Source organism: Apis mellifera, linkage group LG11 (assembly GCF_003254395.2).
Source record: "Apis mellifera strain DH4 linkage group LG11, Amel_HAv3.1, whole genome shotgun sequence".
In the NCBI taxonomy this organism is placed as follows: domain Eukaryota; kingdom Metazoa; phylum Arthropoda; class Insecta; order Hymenoptera; family Apidae; genus Apis; species Apis mellifera.
Genome location: NC_037648.1, coordinates 12973952 through 12992829, shown reverse-complemented (window position 1 = coordinate 12992829; position 18878 = coordinate 12973952). Strand labels below are relative to the sequence as shown.

The 18878-nt window shown below is 35.5% G+C and overlaps 1 protein-coding gene across 2 annotated transcripts; it reads left to right on the top strand.

The window, feature by feature from the left end:
- The first annotated feature begins 3833 nt into the window (after positions 1–3833).
- LOC408364 lies at positions 3834–17642 on the top strand. Of its 2 annotated transcripts, none has more exons than XM_006566393.3 (4): positions 3834–3993; positions 13376–13645; positions 14117–14406; positions 16971–17642. In XM_006566393.3, the coding sequence occupies exons 1-4, from the start codon at positions 3988–3990 to the stop codon at positions 17263–17265; spliced, it is 861 nt and encodes a 286-aa protein (XP_006566456.1). In that variant the 5' UTR covers positions 3834–3987; the 3' UTR covers positions 17266–17642. The 2 variants fall into 2 exon arrangements, with proteins under 2 accessions (XP_006566456.1, XP_391914.2); XM_391914.7 differs by having other exon boundaries at positions 3835–3993; positions 13430–13645.
- Positions 17643–18878: the final 1236 nt, after the last annotated feature.

Sequence of the window (18878 nt, the reverse complement as noted above, 5' to 3'; positions counted from 1 at the left end):
AATTAATTTACTTCGATAATCTCATTGCAGAGAAAAGTTAAATCGAAAGATAATTTTTAAAAAAAATTAATTGTTCGTTGGATTTATTTGTCCCTCGTCGACAAGCAACGATTTTCTCTCCTCGAGAAAAGAACGAAAATCGGCGAAGATCGCAAAAGATCGCTGAGGGAAGGAACCAACCGATTGATTTTAATAAAAGAAGAAGAAGAAAAAGAAAGAAAAGACACGAATCGATTAATAAAATCTCCAAAAAGGGAGGAAGGAATAAATAAATGAATGAATAAATAAATAAATAAGCCTGTTTTCCCCGCGGACAAGAGCCGGCCATATCGATCTCCGAAGATCGCCCTGCATGAGGCTTTCGAGCGGGGCTTCAGGGCCGTAACCACGACGGGGCTCGACGCTACCTGCCACGACCTTGACCTAGGGGGTTCCTCTCGCGCCGGCGTCGCATCCTCCCCCTCCCCCGATCTCTCGCAATCCCCTTTTCTCTCTGTCCACCTTCTTGCGCGAGAACTCCCTCTCCCCCTCCCCCCCGTTTCCAACAACAAACCTTGCGCCGGGAAACCTTGGGTTCCCTCCGTTCTCCATCCACTCTCTCCTCTCCTCCTTTCCGCGCCGTTTATTCGTCATCCTCCAATGCGCTCGTTTCGTTTACATTTTCCCTCCCCTATAAATAATTTTCGAGTCCCCCGTTCGAATTTATCATCCATACAGAATTATGGATTATTTATGGTTTATTTGTGGGTAGCTTTTTGGAAGGCGATTTTACAGCAACGAGAATTCCTTTCCTTCGTGCGCTCGTTTTATTTAAATTATTTTGTTTTATTTCCTCCAATAGTGTTCCCAATTTTCGAGTCCTCCAGTCGAATTAATCATCCACACGGAATTATGGATTACTTATGGTTTATTTGTGTATTATGTTTATTTGGGTAGCTTTTTGGAAGGCGATTTTCTAGCAACGAGAATTCCTGTACGCTCGTTTTATTTAAATTATTTCCTCCAATAGTGTTCTCAATTTTCGAGTCCTCCAGTCGAATTAATTATCCACACGGAATTATGGATTACTTATGGTTTATTTGTGTATTATGTTTATTTGGGTAGCTTTTTGGAAGGCGATTTTCTAGCAACGAGAATTTCTTTCTTTTTGTATTTGCTCTTCCCTTTGTCGCGAAATTCTTCTCCTGTGTGCTCGTTTCGTTTACATTTTCCCTCCTCTCCTATAATATAATTTTTGAGTCTCCCATTCGAATTAATCATCCACACAGAATTATGGATTACTTAGTTTTTTTGGAAGGCGATTTTATAGCAATGAAAATTCTTCTTTTCCTTCTGTATTTGCTCTTCCCTTTGTCATGAAATTCTTCTCCTTTTTCTCCTTCTGTGCGCTCGTTTTATTTAAATTAATTTGTTTTCTTCTTCCAATAGTGTTCCCAATTTTCGAGTCCTCAATTCGAATTAATCATCCACATAGAATTATTATGGATAATTTATTTATCGTTGAGGGTAGCTTTTTGAAAGGCGATTTTCTAGCAACGAGAATTCTTTTGTATTTGCTCTTCCCTTTGTCGAAATTCTCCTCCTATTTTCATTTACATTTTCCCTCCTTTTCTAATAATTTTCAAGTCCCATTCGAATTAATCATCCACACAGAATTATTATGGATTACAGTTTATTTATCGTTGTGGGTAGCTTTTTGGCGATTTTATAGCAATGAGAATTCCTTTTGTATTTACTTTTCTTTTTGTCGCGAAATTCTTCTCCTTTTCCTTTTCCTGTATCCTAGTTTTATTTAAATTATTTTGTCTTCTTCCTCCAATAATGTTCCCAATTTTCGAATTCGAATTAATTATCCAGAATTAACGGTGTATCTGCCGTTGCATTATGGTAGCTTCTTGGAAAGCTGTTGATTTCCTTTCATTTCATCTCTGCATTCTTTTCGTCCTTCGATTCGGGGTTCACCCCTCGAAGGGCCTTCAATTTGACGTTTCGTGTCGTTGCCACGAGCCGAGTTTTATCGATTCCTTCTTTTTTTTCCTTTCTTCGTTTGCAACGTCCGTCCTTTGTTTCCACGCGAATCCCAATTTCGGGCTGTTATTAAAATTTCTCGCTTCCACTTGTCTTGACATTATCCCTGTACATCTCAGTATTCTATAATTTCCAACGAGAACTCGATTCTTTCTCTTCTTAATAATTCTGTAATTAATAAGGAAAGTTGAAACGTATAATTAACAAGGTTTTTCTTCTTCTTCTTAGAAAGTCTTTGGGGCTAAAACCTTCGAAATGTTTCCTTCGTTATCAGTAAAGGAGGTAAAAGAACGAGCTCGAGAAACTTTTCGAGCTTTCTCGTACTTGATCCACTGGATGATCCCTCTCTCTTGATAGTCGAAGCAATTTTCCTGAAATTTAAATTAAAGAAATCTACACCTGTATCTACACCCTTTTACGCACCCTTTATCAATTCAGCAAATTTAATTTTAACTTTATTAGGAATTTTTATTAGAAACTTTATTTCTACCATCCCAATCAATTTAGTTACTCAAAAGTATACTTTTAACTTTAGAAATTTTTACGTCAAACTTATGCATTATTTTTCAATTCTTTTAATTTTATATTTCTCTGAACCAAACTTAAATCGTGATAAACTAATGAAAAAAAATTTCATACAGTTAGAAATAGAACCTTGACCAATCATTTTATCATCTAGATCAACAAACACATTAATTAGAACAGCGATTTGAATTTATAAATCAATTGAACCAACTACCAACCACCCCTAAAAATATTACAAATCCTAAAAATCCCTGTATAAAATACATATACAATCCATAAATCCATCGATCACAAATCCTAAAAATCCCTGTATAAAATACATATACAACCCATAAATCCATCGATCACAAATTCTAAAAATCCCTGTATAAAATACATATACAACGCATAAATTCATCGATCACAAATTCTAAAAATCCCTGTATAAAATACATATACAACTCATAAATCCATCGATCACAAATCCTAAAAATCCCTGTATAAAATACATATACAACCCATAAATCCATCGATCACAAATCCTAAAAATCCCTGTATAAAATACATATACAACCCATAAATCCATCGATCACAAATCCTAAAAATCCCTGTATAAAATACATATACAACTCATAAATCCATCGATCACAAATCCTAAAAATCCCTGTATAAAATACATATACAATCCATAAATCCATCGATCACAAATCCTAAAAATTCCTGTATAAAATACATATACAACTCATAAATCCATCGATCACAAATCCTAAAAATCCCTGTATAAAATACATATACAACCCATAAATCCATCGATCACAAATCCTAAAAATCCCTGTATAAAATACATATACAATCCATAAATCCATCGATCACAAATTCTAAAAATCCCTGTATAAAATACATATACAATCCATAAATCCATCGATTACAAATCCTAAAAATCCTTGTATAAAATACATATACAACCCATAAATCCATCGATAAAAATCCCTGTATAAAATACATATACAACCCATAAATCCATCGATCACAAATTCTAAAAATCCCTGTATAAAATATAAATATAAAATACATATACAATCTATAAATCCATCGATCACAGTAATTGGACGATAATTCGAGCGCAATCCCCCGAAAGGAGGGGAGGAGAGAGATTCCTCTCGGTCGACCCCTCCCCCTCCCTCTCTCTCTCCACGAGGAGATACGAGGGAGATACACACGGTCGTCGTCCATCCCCACCGTGGCTAGGCAACCCCCTCCCCCTGAGCACGCCGCACGCCTCGGCGCCCGTCCTCACGAGCGGAACCCCAGTCGCGGTCCGAACTTCCCCGAGGAGAGAGATCGAGGAACCCTCCCCCTAAACCCTCCCCTGGCGGTTTACAACCTGGACAAGCTGGGAGAGGCGAGAACGATCGTGCCGTGACACGGGTTGGCCATGAGACCGTCCTTCGTGCCATGCAGGTGGGTGACCCACGTCGTGATTGAATATCGAGAAGAGAGAGAGAGATTCTTGAGGTGCAGTTTCAGAATTGAGGGTAGAATGAGAATTGGAAGAATTGGAAGGATGTTTGCGAGGATGTGAAGTTTCGAGAATGAAAAATCTCGAAAGGGAAGACGGATTTATGAGACGGTGGATGTATGTAGATTGGGGAGATTGATTTGTGGGATCGAGTTTCTCTTTTTTCTTTCTTTATTTGCAACGTCTTTTGTTTCCAATTTCGGGCTGTTATTAAAATTTCTCGCTTCCACTTGTCTTGACATCATCGTACATCTCAGTATTTATCTTTTACAGATCGTGAGAATAAAGATATTCTTTTGGTTGGTTAATTAATTGTATCTTATAGTTTCGATATTTCTATAAACCTGGGCAAATTTGTTAGTGGTATCTCTTTCCTCTTTTTTCGCAAGTTTTCTAACATCCCTTTGACGCTATTTTAAATTTCATTTGTTAAAGGAATCATTATTTGTGGCACGATGCAATCGTGAAGGGGTGGATTTTTCTTTTCTAAAAAAAATGGGAGTAAGAATTTAATCGAGAGAGAGAGGATTAATTTTTAAGAGTCAGATTATCATATTATTGTTGAAATTCAGTTTCATCAATAATTTCTTTAAATAGGATAATTTTTTTAATTTCTATTATTTTAGAAAGATTAACTTCTAAACGAATGATATTGATTTAAATTTAATCAATCATCCCTTGAACTAGATCATTCACATTTAGAAATTCCTTTAATTAATTAAAAATTTAAAATTCTATTCTAATTAAATTTTAATATGGCAGAATAGTGCATTGAATTTGACATTCAATTTAAAAGTAAAATCTTTTACTAAAATTTCTACATGATTTATATTTATATTTCAATTATTCAAGGAAGAAATTTGTTACCAAGACTTCCTGCAATTAAATTATTAATAATTCGTGACTGGCAGTCCAAATTTTGCCTCTCCTCGTTCCTCGACTTTTCGAAACGTGGCCGGAATTGTGGAAGGTTTCCTCCAACGTTTTAAATTTAAAAATCCTTTAATTTTTAATTCGATTATTTATTATCGGCCATTAAAACTCGGGGAAAAATTCGAGAGGAAGTATATACACCCTCGTTTCTCTCGATATCGAATCCTGGAAATTTATTCGAGAAGAAAACTTGCGACTTCTTTCAAAATCTCGATCCTCCCGTTCTCTCCCATCCTTAATTTTCCCCGGACACGGATTTGATGAATAAAAGGGGAGCCGGTTATAATGAGATCCTTCCTCCGCTCTCGTCGACAAACGAGGGAAATAGCGTCGATGCCTCGCGTTCCTTTTCAAAACCCGCCAGGCGTCAATGATGAGGACAGGGAAGAGGATAAGTGTAAATGACACTTTTGATCAATTTTTTCTGCCCTCGTTCCGGATAAATATTTTTACTTCGTCCCAAGATTGAATAATTTTCATTTATTCGTCGGAAGAAGAATAGTATGATAAAAATTCGAGGGAAGGAATAAGGGTTAATTCAGTCTCCCTAACTTTTCCATTGCTATCAACCCTCTTCCTTTATAATATAACAATAAACTTTTCGATTTTACAGAATTAATAACAGAGGAGTTTAATCCTTTGAAAATTTCACTTCACCTTTCCACTTGAGAATAAAGAAAGAAAGGAAGAAAGAAAGTTTTAATAAAAAAGAGAAGGGAAGAGGAGGAAAAGCATTTCTATTTTTCGTAACAAAGTTGTAAAAGTAGAAAAGAAGAAAATTATTAATCGAAAGGGCGCGTAGTTTAATCGAGGATCCAATATGAAAGCAGCACCCTTTCCTTCCCCCCCATTTCTTCATCGACCGTGGTCGTGTCGTGTCAAGGCTGAACGTGCCAACATCTCCCCAGTCACGGTCACGAACGTGGCCGTGTGTCTGCTCGCGATCCGCGATTACGATGGCCTCGCCCTCCACCCACAAATTTTTAATGGATTGCGCGAATCCAACCCCCTTCCACGGATAACTCGCTAATTTTAGATCCTTTTTCTTTTTCTTCGAGGCGTCTTCGTTTTGGAAATCGCAATTAATCTCTGTTCGAGCTTTAAGTTAAGGGAAGAATGTAATATTTTAAAGATTGATAAGTTTGAAATTTTGGCTACATTCTTTTTATCGAAAGAGGGAAAATTTGAAGGAGAAAATTATTTATTTATACAAAGTAGAAAATTTCTAAAGTTATAATTTCTTGATTTGATGAAACCGTGACTTTGCAAGAAGAAAAGTATATAATCGAGAAGATCGTTTAATTCAAGCGTGGCATGAAATTCGTTCGATAACGAGTTTGTAACAACAGTTGGTTGAACAAACGCGATTCTTATCCGAGATAAGACGGTTAAAGTTTTTTTTCTTCTGATTAAAAATTGAATTTTTAATCATTTAATAATAATCTAGTAATTAAAGGGTATCGATGAATAAATCTTGAAGTAATTGCAAATACTGCTTCTATTGAAAGAACATAATGAAAGTGTATCAACAACATAATATGTATCATGAAGAATAATATCGATTGAAGAATTTGATAATATAATAGGATCATAAAACTGAAATATTTAATTTTAATTTTGCATCATGACAAGTTGCTAATCATCTAAAAACTTTTTAATTCCTGTAGGAACAGCAATAATTATTGTTGCTGAAGTGAAATATGCTTGAGTATCAATCATTTAATCCAATATATGATGAGCTCAAACAATAAATCCTAAAAATCCAATTCCTAATATTGCATAAATTATACCTAAATTATATCAAAAATTTCTTTTTTTCCTCTTTCATTTATTACAATATGAGAGATTAATCCAAATCCAGGTAAAATTAAAATATAAACTTCTGGATGACCAAAAAATCAAAAGTAAATGTTGATATAAAAATAGGGTCACCACCTTCTATTGGATCAAAGAATGATGTATGAAAAATTTCGATCAAATAATAATATAGTAATTGCTTCAGCTAGAACTAGCAATGATACAATTAATAAAATTGCTGTAATAAAAACTGATCATGGAAATAATGAAATTTGATCATAATTTAAAGAAAAATTTTTTATTATTATAATTGTAACTATTAAGTTTGATAATTGATGAAATTCCTGATATATGAAGAGAAAAAAATTGCAAAATTTACTGAAGCTGATGAATAATATAAATATGCTGATAATGGTGGATATGTTCATCCTGTTGAAATGTACAGTAAAATAAAATTAAATTAATCTTTCAATATTAAGAAATTACTCAATTTCCAAATCCTCTAATTAAAAATGGTATAACTATGAAAAAAATTATTAGAAATGTGCGTGTCTAGTTACAATTGTATTATAAATTTGATCATTATTAATTCATGATCCTGGAGATCTTAATTCTATACAAATAATTGGTCTTATTGATGAACCAAATATTCCAAAGCTAGAATAATATACAAGATTCCAATATTTTTATGATTGCTTGATACAAATCACTTTATAAATAAGATTTAAAAATTACTTTTTATTTTCAATTTTGAAGATTAATAGTTTTAATTTAATTAACTTAAAATCTTTTGAATTTAATAGAATATTCATAGATTGTAATCAAAATTTAAGATTTTGATTAGTTTTTCTTTTTTTAATTTAAGTTTAAACTAAATTATTTATTTTAAATCTTATAATAAAGAGTTAAATTGTAAATTTAAAAATGGATCGATGGAAGCTGAAAATGATAATCGTGTAGTGCAAGATACGACAAATTTCTCATTCATCGATTTCATATGTTTTCAAACTCTTTGAAAAATTACAGATCTCTTTAACAATCTTCGATGAATGAAAGTGAACAGGAATTGATTAAACACCGAGGAGATCTCGAATTTGAGAAATTTAATTTACTGGAAAATTATCGATGAAAAATTAAAAAATTCTTCCTTTCGTCATTAAATCGAGAAGATAAAAGCAACAAATACATATGTGTACACGTTGATACAATGGCGAGGAGAATAAAATATAATAGCTTCGCGAAGAAAGATTCTGGTGAATACGCTTTATTGCAAAAATACATTTCTCTCGTATCAATTCAATTCGTGTATTCGTTAAAAATATCGAAGAAAAATTTCGTTGTGAATGGAAAGAAAGAAAGAAAAGATGGACGAGGAGAATAGAATATTTTTCATGTTCGTTCAAATTGTTACACTTGCTCGTACAAAATTCTTTTTAAAAAAAACCGGTTACGAGCGTATGCATAAAAAGAACAATGAACAGAGACTGTAAATATTATCGCTTTTTGTCTTCTTTTTTCCTTCCAATTCGAAAAAAAAAAATTCCTCTCCTGTAGCAGATCCAAGGATTCCAAGGATCTGTATTTGCATGATAATAAGCAGTTGAAATATTCAACGAGGACTAATTGTCCCAATTGTGAGTTTCGTGAAAGGACTCGATAAATAATTTAAACGAGTTAATCGAGTTTACAATTTGTGAAAATATGGAAAGATACACTTCTGTCGTGTAATTATTGAAATAATGTGTGCGTGTAATAAAATTCATATTTCCAAGCCTACAGCCTTGTTCTCGCTTCTCAGTTTGCACAAAATTGGACGTGAATGGTTATAAAGCTCGTAAAAAAAAAAAAAGAAAAGAAAAGAAAAGAAAAGAAAAAAACTAAGTAGATTCCTCAAGGTTTCGAGGTTTTATGGATATTATAAAAAAAGGTCCATAAATGTTTTTTAACACGAATTTCAATGCTATCCTTTGTGTCTCGTACCATTTCAATTTACACGATCTTTCTAGATCCAACCAACTTGTTCTGGAAAAATGGGGAGGAGAGGATGTTTCGAATTACGTTTCATCGTAATTTCTGTTCCGGAAGAAGAACTCCTTCGTTCCATTTTCCTTCTTCTCCTCCTCTTTTGTTTCCGATTTCTTTTCTTCTTTTTGTGATCCACGAAAGGAAGAAAAAAAAGTTACGAGGGAGCGCTTCCTGATCGCTGTGCGCCTCTATCGATCCACTCTCTCACATCGCCTTCCGTTTGACCAGAAGCTTTTTTTACGCGAGGCCAGACTAATTATACTCCTGTATGAAACAAATCGTTGAACACGATAAAAATGCATCGATAAATTTACATTATAATCTCGTTAAAATGTCGCCGCTTTGAATCGCGCCGAGAGTTGTGAATCGCTTATCGTCCAGCGAACTCGAAGAACGCCTCCAACGATTTTTCCCCTTCTCCCTCTCTCTTTGAAATTAAAAAAAAAAACTTTCAAAACGTTTCTGGAATAGGAAAGTTTCTACGAAAGAGGAATTCGTTTGATTGTAAAAATTATTTTTCCCTTCACGATGATTTCTTGGAAAAGGAAACGAGAAGAAAACAAGGGGGATATCGATGAAGATGCGCTGGAGGCAATAAGGAAGAATGAAGCGTTTCTTAAAAAAAAAAGAAAAAAAAAGGGAAATGAAATCGTAGCCCCTCGCCATTTCGAGGATCGTGGCACGAGTCACTTCTTTGAACTTTGCACTTTTATTATTCCGCCGTGATAAATATTAAACTGGTCAACTGTTGCCGGCAATTCTCGCGTGAGCCGAACGTCATCGTGTGTGTGACAAAGAAACGGTTCGTGTAAATACGCCTTAATGAAAATCCGATCAAGACGTTCGATCGTTCTTGTATTCATGGAAGCGTCAGTATCGATCTCACGGATATATCTATAGTCTTGTTTATAAGATAAGATGGACGGATTGAGATTGAAAAGATTGATTTTATCGATCGAAAAAAAGAAAGGCTCTTTATTCGTGAAATCTTCGATCTCTCCGCGATGATTGTTTGATTTACGATTTAAGCAACTGTTCAATTTCTTCTCTCGAGCTAATAAAGTTTCACCCAGCCAGATCAAACATTTGCGATTCATTAGGGAAATCAAGTTTGCGAGAAACTAATCTGGATTTCGATAATGATCTGTCGGGAACACGCCTCCCCTCTATCCTACTTTCTATGATAAATAATACCCCTCTTCTCTATTCGCTTTTGAAGTTATTCTTAGAAACGTCGAAGGTTGTCCGTTTAATGTTATTCCGATCTTGGCTTCGAATTTTCCTCGAATAGGTTTGAAAGAAAGATATTTCGTTAATTGAAACTTTTCAATTATCTTGTTTGAAAATTTTGCAACGTTGATAGTCTATCGATAATTTATTAACAGCAAGTTTTTTTTAAAGGAAAGAATTGTTCGAATTTTGCGCATCTTTTTTGATATTTATTTATTGTAGCTGTGACGTAGATCGAAATCTCGTGGTTCTTTCTCCTTGGGTACAATAATATAATTTTTATTTATATTGCACGATCGCGCGTTTCAAAGATTTTTGAAACTTTCGAAACCGTGCAACTGTGTGTAATCAGTTCAGGATCACCGAAAAACCTACACGCGATTACAATTGACAAAATGTACGATAACACTTTTGCACACGAGCCTCTCCCTTGCGAATAGCCGATAAACGTATCAAACGTAACGATCATTCCCAACGACGGACGAAACCGGGGCTGAATATCGATGGAAACTTACATGTATACACACACACACAAATACACATGGATCGCGTGGAACTCCGTTTCCATATCTGCGATACCTTATCTTACCTTATTCGCCCAAATTTCCAACCCTCTCGAGTTGATTTAATGCTATTTAAAAACATTGTTTTAATTTTTAATGTCCAAATTTTCCAACCCTCTCGAGTTGATTTAATATTATTTATTTTTTAATGCCCAAATTTCAATCCTCTCGAGTTGATTTAATATTATTTTAAAAAATGGAAATTATTTTAATTTTTAATGCCCAAATTTCCAACCCTCTCGAGTTGATTTAATATTATTTAAAAAATGAAAATTTTTCGATTTTAATTCTCGAGCATAGAAAAAGGAAATCTACGATACTTTATCTTATTCGCCCAAATTTTAACTCTCTCGAGTTGATTTATTATTTAAAAAAATTATTTTAATTTTTAATTAAAAAAATTATTATTATTTAAAAAAATTATTTTAATTTTTAATGTTCAAATTTTAACTCTCTCGAGTTGATTTAATATTATTTAAAAAAATTATTTTAATTTTCAATGCCCAAATTTTAACCTTCTCGAGTTGATTTAACATTATCTAAAAAAATTATTTTAATTTTTAATGTTCAAATTTTAACCCTCTCGAGTTGATTTAACATTATTTAAAAAAATTATTTTAATTTTTAATGTTCAAATTTCCAACCCTCTCGAGTTGATTTAATATTATTTAAAAAATGGAAATTTTTCGATTTTAATTCTCGAAAAAAGAAATTTACGGTATTCTCTCTTATTCATCCAAATTTTCAATCTTCTCGAGTTAATTTAATATTATTTAAAAAAAATGGAAATTATTTTAATTTTTAATGCCCAAATTTTAACCCTCTCGAGTTGACTTAATATTATCTAAAAAATAAAAATTATTCTCGAGCATCGAAAAATCTACGATATTTTATCTTATTTGCCCAAATTTCCAATCCTCTCGAGATGATTTAATATTATTTTATTATTTAAAAAATAGAAATTTTTCGATTTTAATTTTCAAGCATCGAAAAAGGAAATCTACTTTACTATCCGCCCAAATTTCTAATCCTGTCGAATTGATTTAATACTATTTAAAAAAATTATTTTAATTCTTAATGCCCAAATTTCCAATCCTCTCGAGTTGATTTAATATTATTTAAAAAATAGAAATTTTTCGATTTTAATTCTCGAGCATCGAAAAAGGAAATCTACAATATTTTATTTTATTCGTCAAAATTTCCAACCCTTTCGAGTTGATTTAATATTATTTAAAAAAATTATTTTAATTTTTAATAACCAAATTTCAACCTTCTCGAGTTGATTTAATATTATTTAAAAAATAGAAATTTTTCGATTTTAATTCTCGAGCATCGAAAAAGGAAATCTACGATACTTTATTTTATTCGTCAAAATTTCCAATCTTCTCCAGTTGATTTAATATTATCTAAAAAATGGAAATTATTTTAATTTTTAATGCCCAAATTTCCAATCCTCTCGAGTTGATTTAATATTATTTAAAAAATAGAAATTTTTCGATTTTAATTCTCGAGAATCGAAAAAAGAAAATCTACGATACTTTACCTTATCCACCCAATTCTCTCCAGTTGATTTAATGTTACTTTATATCAATACCATTACATTTATAAAAACATTATTAAAAATGCAAATTATTTAATTTCAATTCCAATCAATTCTCGAGCATCGAAGTAGGGGAAGATAATTGGAATAATTTCGTTGGACGAGGATCAACGCGTGTACACATATACACGCGAATCTCGACAGAGGGGTGGAGGGAGGTAAACAAGTCTCGTCGATAAACATTCGGCGAAACGATGAATAATTAGCTTGTTTCGAAGCTGGCCAATCGAATTTTCACCGGGATTGGATTAAAACTCGTCGTCGCTCGAGTGGTGGACGCAACTGGGAAACGCAATACCGGAAACAGGCGCGTAACACCCGCCACGGAGCTTATCCAAGCCGATAAGCCGATTCGCGAGAAGGATTTTCCACGAGATTAAAATCTCGAATCTCGTTTCCGTTCCAATACCTACAAATGATAAACTTTGACATTTTGACGCTCAATATTCCTCCCTGGAATCATAATTTCACTTTAGTTTTTATCGTATAGGGCTCGATGACAGGTTCGACATGGGCGGAATAGGGAAACGTCGTTTCCCTCATCGTGAAATTTCCGGTAACGAGTTTTCGAGTCTGTGCGAGAGAACAACAAGCGAGACCACGCAACGTTTGCATAATGCGTTCACACACACACACATACACGTGCGCCTGACATAATGCTCGTTATCAGCGGTCGGACTCGGTTATGTCAGAAACAGAAGCGGATGCTCGCGTGCTCTGTTCTCCCCTACACGATGCGGTATAATATAATAATATTCTCCGATAATAAGAAGAAAGAAAAAAGAAACAAAATTAATTGCGATATATAATACGTAATAAAATTATACGATCCTCCTTTGATCCAATTAATCCAGCCAGCTATATCCACGGGTCACGTGCTTTAACGCGTTCCATTTATTCGTTTTGTTTGCTCGTTCAATTATCGCGAAACAACGTTTGTATTTAAATACAAATTTATATACATATAAATCGATCGATGGAAATGTAATAATATTCTAAAATAATTTATCGTTTCGTTTCATCCTATTCATTTCACTGTCAAACTGTTCGATATATTTAATCGTGCCAACTTCGCGCCGATCAAGTATTAAACGATCATCAAGAGTTGTTGTAAAAATTGCATAATCGTATCGATCACGTCGCGCATCTATTAATAATTATCGGTTATTATTAAAGGAAGGAAGTGTCGTCATGTGCGCGTGTAATATTAAACCGTACGTTGCGAAACAGAAGCCACTGAGAGAGCTGGGCCGATTGTGCCTGAGCGCGGGCGAGCAGAGCAACGAGGTCGTGACGGAAGTTCGCGCGGAGCCTCGTGGCGGGCTTCCCCTGCTCCAAGTATGGCCGAGCGACTCGCCGAGGGGCGAGGCAGACGGACAGGCGCAGGCATTCGTGTTTCCGGATGTCCAGGAGAACGTCAACGACAGCGGCATCGAGTCCATACAGGTAAAGATTTTGTATATGTATTTAAATTACAATGATTTGTACCCTTCGATTTTTACGAGGATTTTATCATTTTGCCTCGATCAATGAAAAAGAAATTTGGATAATTAAAATTATTGAAAAGTTTCGGGATCGATGATGAAACTTTGGGATAGAGTTTTGAATTTTAGAGTTGGTTATCAAATTTCAAAACGACGATGGAGACAGTTAAAATTTAATAAAGCATCAAGTTGAGAAACCCGATAACGGGGTTTCGAGTTGCAAAATTGAATAGCGCGGCTCATCAATTCCGATGATCCAATATCGAGCGAAAATCGACTGGATTAATCCGACAAACAACAATCCCGCGAAGCCATAGATTATTCCCAAACTCTTGGAATTCCTTGTCGAATCCTAAAACTTCGAGAGAAAAATTTATAAATTTGAAATCGAGCAAGGATTTTTGCGTATTTTTCTCGAAAAAAAAAAAAAAAGGCATCGCCCTCGCCGTGCGGCGCGGCAAGCACTAGTCCAGCGGCCACGCCTCAACAATCGCGACGCGCCAGCCTACTCCATCCGGACCACGCTCGGCTGCAGTTGCACCATTTGCATCACAATCACCACAATTCCGGGGTTAAGAGTCCACCGACACCGGACAGGGCGTCCATCGACGAGGAGCCCCCACTCCCGCCCAGCCCCTCGAGCTCGACGACGAGCAGCCTCCGCTCCATGCCCAGCTCGGCGAACGCCCAAATGCACTCGCAGGACAGGAGGCGTAGCAGCAGGTGATATTTCTCGAAATTAAGAGATACAGTTTCCCTTTTTTCCTTTTAAGCGAACCACTTGCTTAAAAAGGATCGTTTGTAGTGGATAAAGGTTACGTTTTCTTTTTATAACAAATGGGATTGGATACGACACGAATGAGAGGATTAAACACGATGTTCGTGACCATGCGTTCTTTTTTTTTTTAGGTTAATTAACGTCGCTCTTGTTCACCGTTCACGTAAACGCCGTTTTCCGAATTTTTATCATTTTTATCGTAATAAACGCGATACAAGGGAATAGATAATGTCCCCTCCTCGTCCGAAATGTACACACACAGCTGACCTTAATACACGTAATCCGCCGCAATATCCTCCACGAATTTCCAAATACACACCCACGATGTTCATCCTCGACATTTGTTTCAAGTAATTCAAGCCACCTACCTGGATGACGGAAACGAACGTAAAAGGTTGTCGTTTCGAAACGGTAATTAAAAGAGAACGATGCAAAATGAAATTTATTTTCCCAACAATTTTCAACTTTCTAATTTGCAGGCGTCAATATCTCGATGAAAACATTCTTCTCCACGTTCTTCACGCAATTTCTATTCGCCTCTTCTATGCACCTACGACTTTCATACTCACAATCGTATTCGACTTTTCACCTTCGCGTTTTCAACACGGGTTAAGATAAGAGGGTATCGACGATCGGTTTCGCGCGAGACCAGATCCTTGTACGAGAGAGGATGGAAGAAGGAGGAGGAGGAGGGCTGAAACGTGTCTGTTCCCGATCCGTGAAATTACCACGGGCTCTGGAAATAATCCCCCGGGCTGATACGATCTGACGTCGATCTTGACTCGTGTCAAGGCGCGTCCCTGGCACCATGCAAATACGGCCACTGCATACACACACACACATACACACACACGATTTACCGTTCTCTCCTTTTTCATTTATGCATCTCGAGATATTAATCGCGCCCCCGGTGATCCGGGGCAAACGATTTCCTTTCACGGAAACTATCCACCTTTCAAACGAGAAACCTTTCGATCCAGAATTCGTCTCGTTCACAAACTTTCTTCTCCAAGATTTTCAAGATTTTAGTACGTAAATCAGATTGCACAAAAATCGGATAGATAATCGGTCTTTTTGCCGATTCTTCTCGCGTCCGGGTCGAGAGATTCCTTTGATTCGTCGTCGTCTTCCAAATTTAAATATTCAATGCGACTTTTTCTATAAGATTCGTCCGATTTCCTAAACCGTAACACTTCCCGCGCGCCATATTGCTCGAAATTGTAGCATAGGATTAAAAACTCTTAGAGCGTTCGTCGCGGTTCTTCTTGAAAACGAAAAAACGATGATGGCGCCACGAACGGCAAGTAATTCGAATCAAAGTGGATAATATCGAATTATACTATAACTTGTCCTTCTTGAGTCGTGTAACTCGAGTTGAAACTCGTGAAGTACAGTTCTCGTAAGTTTTCGTTTGATCATACAGTGACTTCTCTACAGTTACCTCTGCAGTTCAATTACAAGTAGGTAATGAGATATTCTTATATATATATATATATATATATATATATATATATATTGTTCATATTAGCATCGCTCCAATTGCCATTTAATTTAAATTATACGACACACGCTCTTTACTGAATAATCCTCTTCTCGTATCTCATACGCAAAACATAATCATAGATAGAATCGCGAATTACTAAATATTGCCACAAAATACGTTTTCGAAAAAACACATTCTGTTCGACTCGAATGTTGATGCGAAACGTTCTTAACCTCTACTGTTAACTCTGGATCTGTTCGGTGGAATTTCTTACAGGTAATTTATGGTTTCACACACAAATTAACGCATAAAACTTTTACATTTCAATATTTTATTTATCTTTACGTATAAAAAAAAAAAATTATTGAATATTATAAAGTCTATATCATTCGTTATCATTCAATATTTTATGAAGCAATTACCAAGATGCATCCTCGGTTTGACAGGGCAGTAGAACAATAGTAACTTTTTATTGCATAATTATTTATTTCGCGCGTTATTTTATTAAGTTTGTTAGCAAGAATTGGTTTAAAGAAAATTTAATGGTTCGTTTATATTCGAAGATACTTGCGATCCCGCAGATTTTTCGTCGGATACAAATTGCGTTCTTCCATTCCGCTTCAACCATTGCTTTCACGTTCGCTATTCATCATTCTTATTTTTCGCCTTCTTATACCTCTTATCTCATTTCCATGTCATCGTGGTTCCCTTTATTGTTAATTTCTTTACGAATAAAAGTAATTTCGTCGTTTAATAACAAAAAATCAAACTTATTCTCGCTCGAAAAGCTTCGAAAATAATATTTCCATTCCCACCGTCGAATTTGAGATGAAAAATCTATCCATTTAACGATTCTCACATCATTCTCATAAGATTACATATAGCAAAGAGTTTAAGAACCTATTTATAAAGCGACATTCTAAAAAAGATCAAACGATCTAAATAAATATTGTTCAATCAAAACGATCAAAATAAGAGGATACTTGGATTAAAAGAAAGAAAAAAATAGTAATCTTGGCCCGACAGGTACAGCATGTTCGACGCCCTGGACCTGGAATACGCCCTCCTGAGGGCGGCAGCCCGCGGCTCCGTGGGCCCCTACTCCCTGTCGGAGTCCCTCCACAAGCTGACGTTCACGCAGAGCTTGGCCTTCCCCGCGCTTGCCCGGGGCCTGGCCTCGAAGCAGAGCGTGCCCACGAGGAGGCCCCAGCAGCACACCGAGAGCGGCTTGAACGCGTTCGCCAAGGTGGTGACAGCCCTCGTGCTGGTGCTGGTCAGCGTGCTCGTGTTCGGCGTGGTGTACAAGTTCGTGAGGACGTGAGGATGGTTGCTGGTGCCCGACCGGCCGTCCGACTCCTCGCAGGAGTTCGATCGGCCGGGCACCGGCGACGCCTTCGATCACTGAGCGGTCGAAACGATCCAAGTTTTTTCTCCTCGCACGGGCTCGAGGAGGAGAGTCTATATTCCGTGATCTTCGTGGGTGGCGAAGGCCTAACCCTGGCTGAATCGAAGGGGATCTGGGATTGATTCCGGGAGGAGCAACTGTGCGAGCTTGAAAGGAAATCCTCGAGAGAGGATCGTGATCGAAGAAAGAAAGAAATTTCTAAATCTTGATACCGAGCATTTTTACCGAGCGCATTGTTACTACGATTCAATATTTATCGCCTCTCGCGGTATTTTTATGCAAAAAAAAAAAAATGCGTGTAATCCATTTACATTTCGTAAAAAAAAAAAAAAGAAAAAGAAAAGAAAAAAAATATATATATATTTTTCTCTTTCTCTTTTGAATAATGAAACGCGAATAGCTATAAATTTTATATTTAGTCTTTTTTTTTCTTTTTAAGTAATACGCCTCTAATACGCCGAATTTTATTATTAACATTTGAGTTGTTGTTGAATGCTCGATTAAATTTATTCGCTTCTTTGGAAAATTTGAATTTTAATTTAAATCGTAGAGAGATCGTAGAAGGATATGTAACTCCAATTACATACAATTGAATCGATTTTATATACGGATGAATGATCAACCGATGATAATTCCTTTGGCGAACGATTAAAATCTTTCCCCCCTACGAGAGAGATATATGGAAAAACGATAATGCACGTTTTTTAATCGAGCCTCCAAGTGCTTTTACACGTTTCTATCCCGACACGACAATCGCTCCGATATTTAAAAAACGATCGGATATAATAATATATATTATATAATCGCGGCCGAATCCCTCGAACGCTGTTGAACGCTGTTCCGAAAATGCCTCGAAAACCGTGGAGAAAAAAACCACGTTGCCATGGGAACGTTTCGTCGTTATCTTAATTACTTCTCCTTTCGTATCGTATTTCACATCGATCGACCGTTACCCATACATGCATACGTTCGTTGCTCAAACGTTTTTTGTTTATCAACCCATGCTTGGAAAGTTTCTATACATATATATCGTATGTATATATATATATATATATTTTTGGTATATCGCGCGAATTTGTTTTACGTATCGTAGATTGATGAAATTTCCTTTCCAATCTTACCGTCTTTACACGAGATAATCGTGAAATGTATACACATATATTCTATATATTGTAAATATATATATATACAAAGATATCACGAAGGAGCACCTTCGATCCCTTGATTCGTTGTGTTGTACATCAAGCAACGAAATTTCTATGATAATATCGACGACGTTTAAAGAGAATACACTTAAAGTGTACACATATATCTATATATATATATATACATGAGCTACGAGTTAGGGAGAAAGAAGAAGAAAGAGTTTTTTTTACCTTGGATAAATAAAAAGAAGTTCGAGATAATTATTCGATTAATCTGGCCGAATTTAGAGGAGATATTTTTTCACTCAAAAGAGGTAGCGGGTTTTGAATAAAAAGAAGAAAAAGAATACACTTTCGACGAGAATGGTTATCGTAGCTGTAAAA

Coding starts and splice junctions, on each gene's coding strand:
- LOC408364 (XM_006566393.3), top strand. Junction 13,646..14,116: donor GCGGCATCGAGTCCATACAG/GTAAAGATTTTG, acceptor AAAAAAAAAAAG/GCATCGCCCTCGCCGTGCGG. Junction 14,407..16,970: donor GACAGGAGGCGTAGCAGCAG/GTGATATTTCTC, acceptor TTGGCCCGACAG/GTACAGCATGTTCGACGCCC.